This window comes from Dromaius novaehollandiae, chromosome 12 (assembly GCF_036370855.1).
Source record: "Dromaius novaehollandiae isolate bDroNov1 chromosome 12, bDroNov1.hap1, whole genome shotgun sequence".
NCBI classification, from domain to species: Eukaryota; Metazoa; Chordata; class Aves; order Casuariiformes; family Dromaiidae; genus Dromaius; species Dromaius novaehollandiae.
This window is the reverse complement of record NC_088109.1, coordinates 26,571,403-26,589,995: the sequence shown is the minus strand read 5'-3', so window position 1 is coordinate 26,589,995 and position 18,593 is coordinate 26,571,403. Positions and strand designations below refer to the sequence as shown.

The window sequence follows — 18,593 nt, the reverse complement described above, 5'->3', positions numbered from 1 at the left end:
TAGAAGCGTGTACAGGGTATGTTGCAGGAAGGAGAGCAACTGCAGGGTTAGTGCTAACTCACCAGCAATTCCCCAAGTTGCTGGTGACTGAACCTCTGCTTTAAAAAACCATCTGCACATTGTACTCTGTGAAAAATCACCTTCATTTAATGCTATGAAGAAAATTAGACTTCGTGTCTGCATTGACATAGTTCTTGTTACCAGGGATGCTGGTTGTGTATCCTTCTTGCTGATACTTAAAAGTGGTATTTGCAAAGGACCCTATGGGCTCCCAGGGGTCAATCGCACATTCACCAGGTTTCCTTCTAAGAGGCAACTGTGTTTATGCAGAAGCGATGGTCGGAATCTGCACAGTTTCCTGATCTGGGCTTGCAAGTCAGGTAGTTTGATGATTTCAGGATCCCAGTTTCACTCACAAATAAATGAAGGCGCAAAGTCTTACCCTGAGATTCGTTGCACCCAAGGAAGGGGAGGACAAATGCAGGAGGCAGAGTTTGGGCTGTTTCAGAATGAAGACCCCGGGGGTGGGAGGGAAAAGCTGTGCTTGTGGCATTTGGGTCTGCGCAGCTGGTGAGAGGAGGAGATACCTGGGCCCTGCATTGCTCCTCACCTGACTGATGGGGTAGCAGCTCCCAGAGGAGTGGAGGAGGCTCTTGGTAGGAATGGAGTCGCTCTTACTGCCCTGCAGCTCTCTGCTGTGACTGCAGTAAAAATTGGGCATCGCTGAGGTTTGAACTGCAGCTGTCTGCTCGTGGCAGCCTGAAGCCTCCCGCAGCTAACTGCCCAGCCGGTTAGTTACCTCCCGTATTGCACCAGGTCTGATACGCGGTGTGTTTAAAGCTCGTTTAAACAAAGGAATTCAGCCTGTTGCACCAGGGAAAGGCAAAGCAATGAGCACCGACTATCGCATTAGTCACCAGTTGGAGCCAAGGAGGTGAGGACATGACTGGGTCACGGAGACTGAACTTTCCCCCGCCCTCGGAGGTGGTCTCTGCACGTCAGGGCTAAGGCCCATTAGCAAGGCAGCATGAGAGAAGGTTGCAGCGTTGCTCCCTGCGCTCTCCTAGCTCTGTGAATAAACGGGGGCCTTCAGTCTCCAAGGGCTATAAATCAGTGCCTTTCCCTAGCAATAAAACTCAGATGAACGCATTTGTTCAGCATGATTTCCAGCAGCACAAGGCCTAGAACGTACCAATGAGAGCTGTGCATGCCCTTCAGCCGCTGCCCGTCCCTGGGAGCCAGCAGACCGTGGCAAATCATTCCCACCTTGTGCTTAACTCAGCCTCTCCCCACAGAACCTCAACGTCTCTTTCCAAGGCTGTGGGATGGATTCCTTGAGCGTTAGGGCCATGGACACAGACACGCTCAGTCAAGTGAAAGAGAAGATTCTGGAGGCCTTTTGCAAGAACGTCCCGTATTCCCAGTGGCCAAGGGTAGAAGACGTCGATCTTGGTAAGGACCGGATTCGTTAGATAGGCAGGTTCTTGTATCTGAGGTGAAGCAGTGCACGCTGCACGGTAGCTCTTCGTGGGTGTCAGAGGGCACTGGGTGAAGCAGCCCTGGTGAGAGGGCAGGCCCCAGGACAGCCTTTTCCTGGGAATGGTCTCTGGGAAGGAGGGACAGGACCAGATCCTGATGGGCAGGGTGCTGTAGGGAACCACGTTACTGGAAGGAAACCTTTGGAAAGTCCAGCTTAAGCAGAGAGATGCTTGGGTTTACACCCTTCAAAGCCTGTGATACTAACCCCCAAAGAGGATGTCATCCTCTGAAATACCCTTGAGCCTGCATATGGCAAGTTAATGCATATCCCTCAATAAGTAGTTCTGAAAGAGCCCATGGACTTCTCTCTGGCTATGGATTCAGAGTTGTCATTTATTTACCCGGAAGCCAGCTCTTTCTCCTAAAAGTTAAGAAGACTCCAAGCCCCATGCTGGGAAGAGAAAATCGCCTTCAGACTGCCTCTCTAGGCTCTACCTTGTTTCTGTGGCCGCCTCATCGGCTCCGTGTACCGCCCTGGCAGAGCTTGGAGGTGCCCCTTGTGTCGGGCCGGGGGATGCCCGAGGGTGCCGGTGCCCGCGCTGACGGCTGCTCCTCCGTGGTCCTTGGTGGGCCGTGGAGACACGCCCCGGCTGGCGGAGGTAGTCCCCAGGGATGAAAATCAATATAATCGGTGCCAGAAGGTGTTTCCACAGGAAAATACAGGCAGCAAGCGGCAGCGCCGTGCCCCTGCCGAGCCGGTGCCCACGCGGTGCCTTCGCGTCGCAGGCGCGCCACGGGCCCTTCCCCGCTCGGCAGCAGGCAGTGGCCTTTGGCGGTTCCTCGCGTTGCCGCTCGGTTGCCTCGCCCACAGCAGTCCCTGGTGCTCTGCCGGGGCGGGTCAGACAGCCCGCAGCACAGAGGCAAGGTGGGAGAGGGATGAAGCGAGACGTGTGCTCCTGCCGTGTCCCTCTGAGCAGAGACCGTCGTCACCTCTTCCAGCTCCATCCAGTCCAGCCCTAGTCCAGGAAACCCCTGCTTCTAGCGTTAACCCTGGAAGTGTTTCTACTGCAGGCCGTTGGAAAGCATCTGCTTCAGCTTCCCGGCACGCAGAGCCCCAGGGGCCTGCGAAGGAGGGCTCTGCAGCCCGGTGAGCTGTGCGGCGTGGGGCCTCCAGAACAAGAGGCCTCAGGCCCAACTGCACGTGCCTTATTCAGGCTGGATTTTCACTTTCTCCCTTCTCTTGTGTTTAGAGTGGTTTGCCACAAGCACCAATAGCTACATCCTCCGGGACCTGGATGATACCTCGGTGGTGGAGGACGGCAGGAAGAAACTCAACACACTAGCCCATTACAAGGTAAACCTGCAAGCGCGGCAGGAAAACTTTGCTTCCTTGGACCCCACCTGGCCTCGGGGTGAGCCGCAATTCCCCTTCCAAAAACAGGATTCTCAGAAACAAGCGGGGAGGTTGCCATAGCTCCGTGAGAGCTTCTGGGGAATAGACATCTGCCCTGGCGAGAAGCTCGTTAATATTGCAACACAGTGAAACTAATTAAACACTCTTCATGCAAAACAAGTTATTCCTGACAACAGCAAGAGGGGGGAAAAAAGGCTCCTATTCCCCGTGGCCACCAGCTTGGCTGATTAGTATCACACTGCTCTTGATCCCCACTCCTGCTAAAAGCACTGACGAAGTTGTCATTGACTGCCCTGAGAGCAGCCGCTGGGGATGCTGTCAAGGAGCTGAGGCCAAAGACGTGGGCCAAATGTGGGGAGTCAGATTGTTTCCTTGTCTGATTTTTGTTTAAAATTAAATAAAACCAGAAGTTTTTATTTGATTTCCACATTCCCTGGTAGTCATGAGAGTGTAATCCTCACTGCTCTGTGACAGTGCATGGACAACCAAAAATGGAGCTGAGTACTTACTGATATTATTATTTGTATAAAGCAGTGCCTCAGAGCCCTTTCGTTGGCACAGTGCCCTGTTGTCCTGAGAGCCAGATATGCAGAATAAAAAGACGGTACCTATCCCAGTTAGTTTTTGGGCTACATTTAGCTTCTTTCTTCCTTTTCAATAAAAGGCAAAACAGCATCTATACAGCATAACTATTGGTTTTCTTTCGATACTCTAGTGTCAACCTACCACAAATTTCTCTGCAATCCTTGCCTGATTCCCATAGTATTTGAGAATCTCACAATCTCGTATTTGCACCCAAAAGCCCCTTTCCAAGCAGGCCAGTGCTATTATTAGCAGTTTGCAAGCCGGGGAACAGAGGCAGAGCATGGCAGTCGCACAGGGTGTGGGCGGCAGGGTAAGCAATGGCACTGCAGTCTCTGGGGTCCCAGGCTCTTCCTCCTGGTGCCCCTGCCCGGGACGTCCCTCTGGAAGTCGCCATGAGGTCCCTCACATGAGGAACCACACTCAGCGGGCCCTGAGCAGCAAGCTGGTCTAAGCTGTGCCTTTCTTTAAGCCGGTGGTGTTACCCGCTCTCCCAGGGACTAGGGAGAGATGACTAGCACATCCCGCCCTGTCTTTGTGGTCCCTGGCGCTGGGCATACCTCCTTGCGAGACAGGTCACCGTCTGGGCCGTGGCAGCTTGTCCGGCCTAGCTAGACCCGACCGCACAGTCACGGGGCTGCTGCTGCAGCGACAGAGCCGCTTCTGCTCCCTGTACGCCCAGTCCGTCATTGACGTCGCCATGTTTTACTGTTCCCTTCATCTGCAGATCCCTGAAGGGGCATCACTGGCTATGAGCTTGTTGGATAAGAAGGATACCACACTGAGCAGAGGTAATAACTCGCTTCGCTTTCCCTGTTGCTGGTGGCCAGGCAGAAACACTTATTTCAGCAGGGGTTGGGGAGACTCAGGGTCACCTCTGTGTGGTGGGGGGTGGCATGGACCTGCTGCCAGCCCCTTGCTTGAATAGGCAGGTGTGGAGTTGTCCCTTGCACGGTTGGCCATAGTGGTCATCAGCACTCTTAGAGCACCATTTTTTAGTGGCACTTTTTGGCAGAGCTTGGCGTCGGTCAAGCCACCTTTGTGCCTGGGAAGAAAGTGAGTGCATGGCACTGCTGAGGAAAAGCAGATATTTTTGGCCATGTCTGCAAGATCCTCTACATCCATGCCTTTCATCGTGCTGTGAGGCATGGCGAGGTGTTTGATGCAAGCCTGTGCTGAGAACCAGATCCAGACCCCACTGAAGGAGGAGCAACAAATAAGGAAGCAGTCTGCCCTTGCCTTTTTGCATTACAGGCTCCTCGCATGGAAAACGTCACAGTGGCAACCTTTTCCTTGGGCCTTGGACCCCCATAGCAAGAGCCCTAAGCCAAGATAATAGACGCGGAGGGTCACGGTGAAGCGTTGCTCTGTCATGCATGCCCCGTGCCACCAGCCGAGCCGGGAACGCCGCCTCCACCTGAGCGGCAAGCCAGGAGCCAGCCCTATGCTGGGGAGGCCCTTCCCGTTCTGCGAGGCCTCGGCTGTCCTCCCAGCGAGCCCCGGTTGCCCACTGAACCCTTGCCCATGTTGTGGCTTATGTTTGGGGCAGCGAGAATTGTGGAGCCGCAGGAAACTTATCTAGCACGAACAGTCAGCTCTTACGTGCTCTCCCCTTTCTGCTGGGTTCTTTAGTTCCGAGACTGAGCAAGCCCCAGATGTCTGCGACGGGTCACAAAATGCCCATGCTCCGGACGCTCGCAGGCCCGAATCCTGCCCTTCAGATACAAGTGGTGCAGCGTTCCCGGGCAGGCTTGATGGCTAGACGGAAAAGCAGAGTGGAGACACTTAGTGCTTTATTGACTGCAATGCGTGGCATTCCCTGAAAGGCAGCCAACACCCCGGAGGGAAAAACATTGCTGCGAAGAGCTGCGAGCAGTGGTTCTGCAGGATTCTGGCAGAATAGGGAGGGCTGGCCTAGAGACTGCCGGGATTAGGATAATTTGGTCAGCAGGCTGGCCGACACGAGGTCACTGGAATCGGCGCTGCTGAATAGCCCCGTTTGTCACCAATTGCGGGTGCGCGGCGGCCGTTCCCTCTCGCTGGCGAGCGTGCCCCGTCGCGCACAGGGCAGCAACCGCCTGTGCGGGCTGGTGGGAGACGGGTGGCAGACCGCCTGTTTCGATGGCCAGTCCTCCTGGGTCTGGGGCTGACCCTTGTGAGCGGGTGGCTTTTCTGTAAGGCTTTTCTGCCTCGCTTGCAAAAAGGGAAAAACGATTTGGTTTTTCTGCCCGCACTTGCTTCTGTAGGAGAAATCAAGGCGGTCTGGGAAGTGCACGTTTTTGATGCGCTCATTGGAGCAGACGGAAGTGTCATGTTTGTGCTCTTACTTTAAAAACCTGCTATCCGGTATCCTCCTCTCTCCATTTGCTGAAGCGCTGAGTGCTTTCCCAGTCCTGAAGCTAGAGGTGTTTGAGACATTCACAAGAATGGTTTTTTTTTTTTCCCCTCACATGCTTATTAGCGGCTTGCATTCAGTCTGTGCTAACAAAGGGGAAGGAACGGAGAACTCAGAAACTGCTCCATTGGAAATGCCTTTCCCTCCCAATTACACATGTTCATGTCTTGTCAGCATACTTCTAGATTTCAGACTGTGCAGGGAGTCAACACGAGCCAAGGTAGACAAAAACTCACATTTAAAACATGTTCCACACCCCCGTCTCCCAGCCCTTCCTCACAGCTGGTGGAACGGGAAACGGGGCTCTGTCGAGCACGGGAGTCCAGCAGCAGAACTAGCTGTGCGTAGGCAGGCAGCTACCACGGCTTCTGCCCGGTGGGATTGGGCTGAGCGTAGCGGTCAGGTCCCTGTTCCAAGAACGGACGGTGCGAGTCCGTCCCTGAGCTTGGAGCCCTTCGCCCGCCGGGGTCAGGCGATGCTGCGCGGCTGCCCGGGATGGGTGACGGTGAAGGGCCGGGGGACGGGCACGGGCAGGGTGTGGGGCAGCACGGCAGAGTGCCTCCGCGCTGTCCTGGGTGCCACTGAAAACACCCCTTTGATAGTCAGAACACGCCTTAATCCGCTTCCCGAGGTGTTCAGCACACCGCCTAAAAAGGGGTAAGCACCACCAAAACAAAGGAAAATGCCGAAATCGCGTGGACCGCAAGTGGGTGTTTGGGTTTCTTAGCGAAAGCAGAGCACGTCGGCTCGCGTGGGTGGGGTCTGTGGAGGGTCGCTGTCTGTCCGATGCCTCGGACCAAGCTCTTTCTCTTTACAGTGAAGGATCTGGATACCGAAAAATACTTCCATTTGGTGAGTGTCCCGCTTGAACGCTCTCGGGGTTGGTGACCGGCCCGGGGGGGTGGTGGCCTCGGGGAGGGTCCTCGCGCAGGGCTCCTGCCAGCCCCTCCGCCCGCACCGCTCCCTCCGTAGGAGAGAGCTGCTTGGGAGCAGGGCCTTCGCTCCAGGAACCGCCTTAGCAGCGAGGCGCACAGCTGATCGCACGGAGGGAGAGGGAGCCGCGCGCCCAGGTCACAGCCACGGCGGTGCTTCCCCAGCCCTCCCTTGCGGCTGCAGCCGTCATGACTTGCGCAGGGGTGTTTGGTGGGCGGGAAGGCATTCCCTAGGGAACTGGCCACGCACGCTTGTCCTGCAGCGAGCGTTCCTTGCAGCAGCGGAGCAGTGTGCAAGCCAAGGGCAAAGACGCTGCACTTAGGCATGGCTGGGAACGGGCTCCGTGTGCGCGGTGCGTGCAGACAGATGGGTCTGCCCAGCAGCCAGCTTGTTGGCCCGTGGTCAGAACTGCCCTCGAGGCTGGGGGGGCTGAAACCCCGTGGTTATGCATTGTTCGGCTAGTAGGATAATAACTGAACACATGTTACTTTTGGCAGCAGTATGGAGAGGATAAAGTTTTTAATCTTAATTCCTAAGGTGTGTACGTCTATGTATTTCACCTTTACGATGGCTGCCTGTTCACAGACAAAGGAAGATGCTAGTTACGCTTCTGGAAACTGATGCTGTTGCAAACCATATAAGCTTAGTCTCGCTAGTAGCAGTCAGGCCCTGCTGTGCTGCAGGACGCGAGCCCCCTCCGTCTCCGTGTGCGGGTGAAGCCTGAGCCGAGGCAGAGGCACCAGCCTGCCGACCGAAACTGGGGGCACGTCACCGACTGTGACAGGGGTGTAATGATTTGTGCTAAAATCGGGCTCCCGGAGAGTCACTTTTCTGACGGGAATGGGGCGGGCGGACGAGCCGGAGCCGCTGCCGCGCTGGCAGCCGGGAGCCGTCCCTCCCTGGAGGCCAGCAGTGCGGAAGCGCTGGGAGCCGAGGAGGAGGCCGGCAGCTGCCCGTGTGCAGGGAGCTCTTTCTCACCTCCATTTATATCTCCGGGCTCCTGGTTTTTTCAGTATCTGTGATGGATGAGGACAAAATCTTTTCAGCTTTGCTGATATTAACTTAATTCATCTCCATGGGCTGAAATGTCAGGTGTGTGAACATGCAGGATCAGTGCGCGGTAGTTTTCTTCAAAGAGGCCCAAAGAGAAGTGGAAAGGTTATCTGTCAAAGAGCGTCAGTACTAGGGGACATAATAAACATCACCAAGATGGCAAAATGATTGTTATGTCCCGATTGAGCTTTCAGCAGCCGCAGGGAGTTCAGAAATGTTGCCTGGCCTTGCAGGCTGATCACGGAGCAGCTCAGCCAGTAACATCCTTGGTCAAGTCACCTAATAGGACTAGCTGGCATGCTGCCCGCTTCCCAGGACTGTGGGAGATTTATTAGTTCCTGCTTGGGCACCACTCCGAAAGTACAAAGTGCTAAATGTTGCTAAAAGCTGTTAGGAATAAATGTGTTATGGACAACAGCAATATTTTACAGCTTTTTTTTTTTCTATGCTAAAGTTTCCATGCTGAAGTAGAGTACATATACACACAGTGCGTGCACGCACATGTGCATGCACACATGTGCACATACACACACACACACACACACACACAAAAACACACACACACACACACACACACACACACAGAGCAAGGAGGAGCAGGGCCAGGAAGCTGAATGTGAAACAATGCCAAGATGTACTTAAATGGCTTGCTAGATCGTTATAGCGTGGTAATTAACTGACCTGACCAATGGAATATTTATTTTTGGTTTTAAAAAGGCCAGGGTAGGAATACTGGCTGATTGTTCTTGCACTTTTTCCAAATTTAAGAAAAGTTGCTTTCTGTGGAAGCCTTGTACTTTTGGCTTCTGGGAACCTGAACTGCAGCCGCACTGGAGTACTTCGCAGAGATCAGAAAGGCAAGCAGGCTGAAATGCAAAATGAGATTGATCGTTTCATTTTCTTTGCCTAGATTGAGAGAAGCAATAAAGAGAGCAAGAGAAACAAATGTCATAAAAAATGAGTACTATAAATTACATTTTAAAGCCATATAAGGCTGCATTTATAACACAGTAACTGCTTTTTAATTGAATTGTGTATGCAACTGAAATTCAGTAGCTAAAGGAAAATCCAGTGTGACACTTCCAGGGACAAGCATTCTCAGTATATGTTTTGCATCGGTCCAGGTTCTCCCAACTGACGAATCAACTGAACACAAGAAGTCCCACAGACAGAGCCATAGGAAGAAGGTCCTGCCGGAGATCTACCTGACCAGGCTGCTCTCCACAAAGGTGAGGGAGGACCCCCACGAAGGCGTTTGGGACACTTTCATTTATGGCAAGTGGGGCTGTTGTTTGCACTCTGCGGCAAGAAGGGTTAATGCAGGAAAGGGGCACTCTGGAAGGGCAGTGGGACGCCTCTGTCGTGGGGCATGGAGGAGTCTTCGGTGAGGCCCCTGGGCACCGCTGGCTCTCTGGGCTCCCTCCAGCCGTCTAACTCTTAATTTGACCGGCGGAGTTGTGTACTAAGCCCCACATGATCTCCCCGAGTGTTAGTCTGGCTGCTGCACACATGAAAGGGACGCTGACAGCTTCAAGGCTCACGATGCACAACTCAAATCTGAGGCTGACTTTCCCCAGTGAGAGAGCCTGCTGGGACAGGAGATGGAGATGCTCATCTCTGGGAGTAGGAAGAATATCTCTTCCATCTTAATTCAGATTTGAACTTCCCCATTCTCTGAGAGTGTTCACATCCAACTGTTGGGCTCCAAGCCCAGCTTTAATCCCAGCGTGATGTCTCACTGGAGCAGAGATCACAAGAATGGCCAGCAGTCTCCAGGCTTCTTTGTATTTACTGTGCAGAACAGTCACAGATGTGAGATCCTAGCAGTAGGAAAGAAAAACCTCAGTGCCAAAAGAAATTAAATCCAAATGCAAGCTAATTATATCACTACGCACAAACAAACCTTTCCCTCCCTGCTTCAGCATCCCCTTCCTCTTCCCCTCCTGCTGGCAGCCAAGCTCTTCCCCTTGTGCGTGGCCGTCCCAGCCCCCTTCAGCGATTTCTCTGGGCTCAGGTGCTGCTGCTTTCCCCAGGCTACTTTGTGTGCGCTCGTCCCACAGGGCACGCTGCAGAAGTTCCTGGACGACTTGTTCAAAGCCATTCTCAGTATCCGGGACGATAAGCCGCCTGTGGCTGTGAAGTATTTCTTCGACTTCCTAGAGGAGCAAGCAGAGAAGAGAGGGATCACAGACCCGGACACTATGCACATCTGGAAGACCAACAGGTTTGGAAGCGAAGACGTCTTACTTCTTTCTTTCCAGCTCTCAGGACCAGCAGCTGCAAAGCCTTGGTGGCCTGGATTAATCATGAGCTTGCTAAAAGTGGAATGGGGGGGTTGGGGGGGCAAAAGATGAGTCAAAAATATAGGTTTGGCGAGCTTCGAACAAACACAGAGCTTAGAGGGCTCAGGGGAGCAGAGAGCTGGAAGAAGCGGCCTAGACAGATAAAGGACAGAACAAAGAGGCAGGCTAATATAAATGATTAAAGGAGGAACAGAAGAGGGAAGGGATGACAGGAGACAGCAGTACCGTTAGCTCCAAGCGCTGAAGAATCTCAGACAGATTCCAAAATCATGTCAGGCCTTGAAACATCACAGAGATTTTAAAATCAGCCTATCTGGTTCCTTTTCATTTGCTTTCTGGTTTTTCGGCCATTGGGGGCACTTTTTCAGGCTTATCTCCAGCCAAGCGAAGACTCCAGGGTATTCACGGCACTCCAGGAGTCGATACTGTAATAAGGTCACGACGGCCGGTAGCGCAGCGTGGGGCCGGGCCGGGAGTTGTACCGAGGGATGGTCTGAACAGCAGGAAGGGGCCGGGGCGGGGGGTGAAGAGGAGAAATAGAGACGGGAAGAAGCCAGGAGATGCCACAGAGGGAGAGCAGGGAGGCTGGCAGGAGCATGGAGGAGACGCTCAGCTCTTCTGAGGCTGCGGGGACGGTAACTGGTTCCAGCCCAACATGTGGAGAGTGAAAACAGATTTGTCTGGGACAGCATGTGGATATGACACGTGACCTACAGCTTTGCCTAACCTTAGTTGTCTTTAACTGCCAGTAGCAGGGACCTATAGGCGCTTTCATTCATCGGCTTCTGAGGGAGGATGGTAAGAAGGGCAAGCACTATACTGAAAGTGTGTTGTGGCCGAATGTGCGCTGAAATAACTGGAGGAGAAAATGATGCAAGAGAGCAGAAAAGATGACACACAAAACGTGGTTAATGGGGCCAGGTTCAGCCAGCAGAACTGGGTGACCGCTAACAACAGGGAAAATGCAAAAAGAAGCTAGCATCGTGCCTATAAAACAAGAAAACAAACAAAAGAAAGCAACTGAGGAAACCTGATTCAAAAGCCACATGCAGGCAAAAGTGCCAGTTGCTCTGCTGGCACACAGGCAGCTCAGCGAGTTACGGAAGGAGCAGGGCGATAAGCTCTCATAGATAAGGCGGCACATGAGGGATGCAGTCTGTGCCTCATGCCCAAGACTGAAGAGATGTCTCTGCAGGGTTGAAGTGTGCGCCTGCCCCTTTAGCTAGACAGAGTAGCTTGCACTACCAGGATGGGATTAAATACCACACCTTGGCTCAACCTTTTTCCATCTCTTTTATTCACTTTCTATCAATATCTTTCCTGCATGTCTTTTCCTCTCCTCTCCCCTCCCTGCGGAGTGCAACAATTCACCTGGTGCGTGTTCCTGGCTCGGTTCCTTTGCAGCCTACCTCTGAGGTTTTGGGTCAACATCCTGAAGAACCCCCAGTTCGTCTTTGACATTGACAAGACAGACCATATAGACGCCTGTCTCTCTGTGATAGCCCAGGCCTTCATTGACGCCTGCTCCCTATCTGATCTGCAGCTGGGCAAGGTACAGTATACAGAGGACATCTCATTCCTGCTAAGGACGTCACAGACAGAGAGGAATGTAGCTGGGAGGGACTTCTGGAGGGCCTCTGGTCCAACACCCCACCCCAAAGCAGGGCTGACTGTGATCCAGTTGCTCAGTCTCATTTGGTCAAGTTCTGACTTGATGAGTCCTTCCCCCTCTAATTGTTCAGGCTTCATCTTAAAATTTGCGCCTGCTCTGTCACAAATAGCACTCAGAGTGGGCCCACGTAGTCACGAGTGCGATGGACAAAGAGCAGAAGCCTGTAGCCTGCAACGCTCTGAGGATGGAGACCTAGTTGGTGACTTATGTCACCATCTTGTTGTCCCATCGTTACAGAAGAGCTGCACCCAGCACAACTTCTGTAGCGCTTCCCTGGCAGGGGAGACCCATCGCCATCAGGAGTTAGGCTGCTTTGTTAGCAGACAAGGAGTCGTCTTCACTGTTGGCTGGGGCAAGGGGATAACACACTAAACAGTGCGCGGATGGGTCTTAGCTCTGTAGCTGGACATGTTCACAGCAAGCGGGCAGACTCCAGGCTGGGGCTCAGCTCCCTTAGTCAGGGCTCTTTTCCTGGGACAGCATTAATCTAGGAATCCTGTAGGAGAAGCAAAGAAATGGTGTAAACTCCCAGTGGCAGAATGGAAAACCATGACATACTGTTGACAGAAAGAATTAAACGTCCCCTTGGAGTTTTCTGCACAACTTCTCACGGACGTCTGACGTGAGAAACCTCCACGGGGTGACCCCTGCCCACCCCCACGGCCCGCGGGAGGTGAACCAAGCCTTCGCGAATGACGGTTTTGGTCTGCTCTCGACTGGGCAGCACAGACCCAACCTAACGCATGCTTGGAGGTTGGGGGACCATCCTGTAGACAGCACGTAGCAGCGCCCTGGAAGTAGCTTCTGTAACCTGCCGATGGAGCGCTCCCGAGCGCGGCAGCTGCACCCCGTGATGGCCACTTCTCCATCACACTTTGGTAACCCTCCGGGGCTCAGCTGGAGCCCTCAGGGACTCGGCACACCCACTTAGGAAGCTCGGCACAGCCCTAGCGAACCTCTAGCGCGCTGGGCCGGCTCTCCTGCCCTGCGCATCCGCGTCCCGTGCAGCCCGCCCCGCGGCAGAAAGGCAGCAAGGTTTGCAGTGTGCCTGTTTCACGGCTCTCCCTCTGGCGTGGCGGAGGGTGGTGTTGACATTTGAAACTTCCCGACATAAATAAGTTTTATTAGCAAATGCTGTAAATCATCCGCTGCCGTCCCCCCCGCCCCAGCGGCTGGCGGGCGTGCGGTGCGTGACGTGGAGGTGACCCCAGGGAGAGGCGGGCGATGGCCCCGCTTCGTGCATTCCTCCCCGGCCGAGAGCAACAGGAAGCCTTTACTGGGAGGGATGCATACTAGAGGAAGAGCTAATGAGCCCTTGATTTTTGTTTGTTTGGGTTTTGGATGGGTTTTTTTGCATCTGTTACGAAACACCTACAATTTGTCCTTGTCGAGCTGTGGATGAGGGGAAGAGGGGGTCAGCTGGAGTCAGACAACAGATGGAAACATTTCTCAGGAATACAATGGCACAAGTGAAGGAATTGTTGAGTAATGTGGGAAGAATAAATCCGCAGCACAAAACTCAGTTTGCATATACACGCAGTATATCATCGAATGTTTTCCAGGCCTGATTCTTCCCCGAGTTTCGGCGCGTTCAGTAGTGTTACTCCTGATGCTACAAACGAGGCAGCAGAGTCGGACTCTATACATTTAGAGTGCGTAAGCAGTTAAAACACCCCCCCATGTCTTTATAATACAGAGTGGACAACTCAGATACACATTGAAAAAAAAAATAACCTGCTTAAGAAGAGAGGCAGGACTGGTTTCTTTTGCGTTTCCAGAGAGAAGCGGTGTAACGGGCTCCGTGAGCTGGCTGTGCTCCTGGACCGCCTTGTCGCTGCTGCGGCAGGGAGCTGCTGTGGGGCCTGGGGCTGCGGCCCGGTGCCCGCTCCCCCCCCGGCACCGGCCCTGCCATCCCCTGCAGCGGCGGTTGCCGTTACCGCCGGGGCCCTGCCGCGCTGCCCGCACAGCCGGCGACGCTCTGGCCGTGGTTGGAGCCCTGCCTGGCTCGTGCTGCCCGAAGGGTCTTTCCTCGCCCTCTCCAGCTGTCCTGGCATCAGGGAGCAGGCGCTGCGTCCGAGTGCCTGAGCCGTGGCACAAGTTGATCCGGTCTTTGTCCCAGGAGCCCGAGGCTGCTGCCCCGCAGGGTACAACGCAAGGCCAGTAAGCCGAGTTCATTCCCAGGGTAATGACATCAAAGGGGCAGAATTACCCCGAGGTTAGAATCACTCATGCTCACGTTTGCAAGGCGTGCAAGAAGGGCTGTGCCTCCACTGGTATAACCTGATAGCGTGGCAGGGAGGTTAAAACTGCTTTGTCCAAGTTGACATTAATCAAGAGAACTCGGTATTTTCCCTTAATTACTTTGCATGCACTGAATATAGGCCAGACAGGCTGCATTAGCCAATGCAAAATAAATCAAAGCTACATTAAAAATCCAAGACCAACATTTCAACTGACAAAGTTCAGGTTGTCTCCGTTAAAGAGCTTTGTTCTTCAGTTTAAATCAAGCCGGCTGTTCAAGAGACTTGAGTAAACGCATGCAAAAGCCCATCACTTACCGATTTCCGCGCAGCCCTGGAGCACAAGTGTGTTACCAGAGTTGTGTTATGCTCATCGAGGGGGTGTCACCTGGCAACAAGCTACTTCGCCTGACCCAGTGCACATTTCTAGTCTGCCCTTGCTGCAAATTAAAACATATTCATTTAAACAACCTTCACTCGCATTTAAGCTAACAGATCTTTTTACCTCGTACTAGGGGGAAAGACAGTGGACATCACGTGCAGACGGACACTATACTGTGGTAACTGTCAGCAGCACCTTGAATTTGTGCAAGCGCCTGTGTCATTGGCAGCTTTGTGCCTCGGTGCCATTTCGTCACACGCTTGTCCGTGTAAAGCCAGGCTCAAAGATTTTGGCTGAACCCGGCTGTAGCTGACGTCTGTGTTTGACGGCCAACGCTTCAGTCAAACAGGTTAAAAAGTTTTCAGGCAGAAACAATACAACATCTAATTTCAGTTTTGCATCCTCGCTCCAGGACTCCCCAACCAATAAACTACTGTATGCCAAGGAGATCCCGGAGTACAGGAAGATAGTGCAGCGCTACTACAAGCAGATCCACGACATGCCCCCGCTCAGCGAGCAGGAAATGAACGCACACCTTGCCGAGGAGTCGCGGGTAAGCGGCACGCGGGGCCGGCGGGCTGCCGCGGGGGACGGGGCAGGCGGCACGCTCGGACCCCGCCGGAGCGAGAGCGTTTCCTGCTCCAGCTGAGGGTCAGTAGCGGCTGGGGGACTTGCAGGGAACGGAGAGAGGCCGTGATCAGCTACTGCGCTGATGGACTTGGGAAGAAAGAAACAAGAAAGGGTGTTTTGCCTCAAACTGGCAGGCATAAACTTCGTCTGACCTAATTCCAAGCATCTTTAATTACTGCTGGAGCTGCAGTAAACAGCCAGGAGTTAGCTTGGAACTAACTAGCGCTGGCACCAGTGGGAGCTTAATGGAAATTCAGTGCCAGACAGCCAGGAAATTTGGAAAAGGATCTCTGCAGCCCTCCGCTTGCTGGCCCCGGGCTGCCCAACTGCGAGGTCCCCGAGTCCCCGGCAGCCCGTGGGCAGCCAGCACCGGCGCGGGGAGCCGGGCTCCGCGGAGCCTGCCAGCTGCCTGCTGCGGCACCAGCGACAGGAGCTGGCGGCAGCTCCCGGGTCCAAACCCTGCCGGGCTTCGGCCACGGCTTCGTCAAGATCAAACCGCCTCCCCCCGCGTTCTCGCCCCGCCACCAGGCAGGTTTCCTCCCTCAGCGGTCCTCCACCCTGCTCCGAAGCTGCCCCGTGCTTGTAAACGGCTCTGAGGACTGATGGGCGAACAGGGCTAGCAAGTGCGGGCATTGAAGGCTGACTTGAAAAAGATTAACACCGTTTGTGGTATAAGTAAATGCAGCTTCCTTACAGGAGTAACCCAAAAGTCCAGCTGCATCAGTCCAGCAGTAACAAAAACCCCCAGTCTAAATCTTCTCTTAATCTAGTTCTAATCTATGCCTGCTGATTGGGCTTGAACTCACTTGCTGCATCAGGTTAACATGCCTCCCCTCTGTGTTTTGTCTTCTCTAAAGAAATACCGGAACGAGTTCAACACCAACGTCGCCATGGCTGAGATATACAAATACGCCAAGAGATACCGCTCCCAGGTAAGCGGGCTCTGCTGTACTCAGGCCTCGGATTGCCTACGGAGGGAGTAGTAAGCGGTGTTTTGTGAGTGAGTAATCAGATGCCTGCATCCAGTCCCACAAAAAAAGGGGTTTTTTTGGTCTAATCTCGTGTACATACATAATACATGCACGCACACACAACATACTCTGCTGTTCCTTGGTTGATGACTTGTTAGAAGATAAGGTCAGCTATTCCCAGCCGATTTTAACGCCGCTTCGCTGCGCTAGTTTGAAGTCGGTCTGACCAAGGTGTAGATCCCCAGATGCTTTTAGGAAGGCAGAGAACCCTGATGCAGTTCACACCCAAAATAATTTGCCACCCACCGCTTCCAGCTGAGGCACCAGCCCCAGCTAGTTCCTAACCCCATTGCACCCCTGCAACACAGGGCTAGCTCAGTACTGCGAGGAGCAGGTTTATTACCGTGATTTTCCGTTGTATTTGCCCCATCCAGCTCGGTGTCAGCACAGTAACTCGGCTGTGCCCTAGGGAGCCGAACAGGGCACTGTGCTGCAGGTCGGGCTTTCCCTGTCCGGAGGGCACCAGAGCTGGCCCTAGGTCCGGTGGGACTCGGGCTTAGCAGGGCTGGGGGGGGCTGGGCGGAGGGACACGGCCTCACGTACCCCGTCTCCTGCAGATAGTGACCGCGCTGGACTCCAACGCCACCACCAAGCGCACCCAGCTCCAGCACAAGTTTGAGCAAGTGATCGCGCTCATGGAAGACAACATCTACGAGTGCTGCAGCGAAGCCTAGGCTGGCTGCAGCCCTGGAAGTGACCTCCTGTAGAGCGCGCTGCCTTTGACTGCGGATACACCCTGGATGACGCCCCGTCAGGGCCCTTCTGAAACCAGCCTGGTGGGGGGCGGCCCCGGCCCCTGGCTGAAGGGCCCCCTCGCGTAACAAGAAGCCACGAGACACCTTTGTGAGCAGCTCGAAAACCCTCTCATCTGCACTGTGGCATCCATAATTTATTTGCTGTTTCAAGCCAGAAATGGAGGCATGACACTTGTGGCAAACTCAGTTAACCACTTCTTTCCAGTCAGCTCCTGAGCAGTCAGCTCCCGCATTCCTGTTTCCCGAGGAGGCTCCTCGCGGACGAGACCAGGCTGCAGAAGCTGCGACGATAGCTGCAAAGCAGAAGGGCAGCCGCAGGGAGTAGCGAGCAAGGATGGCCACGGCTGTCGGAGCAACGGCAGAGCTCCCTTCCACACCATCCCTCCGATATCTGCGCGTTTCCAACACCAGGGACTCTCAGCTGTTCACTGTCTGCTGCATTCTGTGTATTTTTGTGCCTTTTATTTTTGTACTGTATCTGTAAACGTAACCACTCCTCCATCTGAGACGGGCAACACAGGGAACGTGGGGCTGAGACAGAGCAGTTGCTTCCTGGGGAGCTAAGGGATGTTGAAGGCACTTTATCCCCCAATGGCAGCAGCTGTTACCTAGCTGGAGGGAGTGCGTTAGGTGTTCAGTGTTGGAAAGGCAGTTCCCCCTTCCCTGGGGTTCCCCGATCCGTGTGCGCACTGGGCTGGAGTTTGCAGTGGAGTTGGCAAACACCCTGTAACGCAGCACCTTTCAGCCAGCCGCTCACGGGCCCCGCTTCTGCCCAGGAGCAGGAGACCAGACCTGAGCGGGAGAGGGAGAAGACCTCTAACGGTGGGTGGTGTCCCTGCCTCGCCAGCTGCACGCGCACACACACATGCACACACACACGCACACACACACGCACACACACACGCACACACACGGCCTGGGTACCACAAGTCACATCCGCAGGAGTCAGCTCCTACTCGCACCACTCGGACAGAGCAGAAGGGAGCCGCGGGCAGGGCAGGGCAGCAGCATCTCCCGGTGCCCACCGGTGCCTGGGAACGGGGCGGCCAGCAGCAGCGGCAGCCGCGGCCCGGAGGAACGAGAGCGAGGACGGTGCTATAGGGGTCTGTTTCTAAACCAGCTGGTTTGCGCGCTCTGCCCCCGCACACCGTGGTTAGTTATCACCTGTCTAGCCTGAGCGCAAAGGGAACGTGCCCTCACTCGCTGTCGCAGCACGGTGCTCGCGCACGCAGGCCAGCGGAATAGCTCCAGCATCACAAGTTACAAGCAAAGGTAGAAAGCGAGACACTTGCTCCTCGTTAAGCGGGTACCAGCACGCAGCCCCGCTGCAGCAGGGCTCCCCCGAGCCCCGGACCCGCGCTGCCGCCCGCCGCGGTTGCTCCCCCCCCAGCTGCTGTGGCCCATTTCCCTGCCTTCCCGCAGCCGGGGCGGCCGCGACTCCTCCGATCTTTCCGGTGTCATGTGAGCCCCTCTTTACGTGCAGGACCGCAGCTAACACCACGTGCTTGAAGCCAGAGTTCACATGCAGGCCGAGGCAATCTGCCACGAAAGCTAAACCTGTAGGCAGCCACATTTTCAAACTGCCAAAAACAAAAAGAAAAGAAAAGACAAACAAAAAAAAACCTGTTACTACCTCACTCCAGGCAGGGTCTTAAGGGGAGCCTCCGTTACTCGTCCAGCTGGCAAGGATGCAACCTGGTATCAGATGACTGTGGTCCACCAAA

General features: G+C 54.4%; 1 protein-coding gene across 1 annotated transcript in view; it reads left to right on the top strand.

The window, feature by feature from the left end:
• PLXND1 (plexin D1) overlaps positions 1 to 18,475 on the top strand; it is a 90,992-nt gene extending 72,517 nt beyond the window's left edge. The window contains exons 27-36 of the mRNA XM_064519257.1: positions 1,296 to 1,452; positions 2,730 to 2,833; positions 4,203 to 4,266; positions 6,688 to 6,722; positions 8,981 to 9,085; positions 9,917 to 10,080; positions 11,564 to 11,711; positions 14,866 to 15,006; positions 15,941 to 16,015; positions 16,672 to 18,475. Of these exons, the coding sequence (XP_064375327.1) occupies positions 1,296 to 1,452; positions 2,730 to 2,833; positions 4,203 to 4,266; positions 6,688 to 6,722; positions 8,981 to 9,085; positions 9,917 to 10,080; positions 11,564 to 11,711; positions 14,866 to 15,006; positions 15,941 to 16,015; positions 16,672 to 16,788 (1,110 nt within the window). The 3' untranslated portion in view covers positions 16,789 to 18,475. The remainder of the gene's footprint in view (positions 1 to 1,295; positions 1,453 to 2,729; positions 2,834 to 4,202; positions 4,267 to 6,687; positions 6,723 to 8,980; positions 9,086 to 9,916; positions 10,081 to 11,563; positions 11,712 to 14,865; positions 15,007 to 15,940; positions 16,016 to 16,671) is intronic.
• Positions 18,476 to 18,593: the final 118 nt, after the last annotated feature.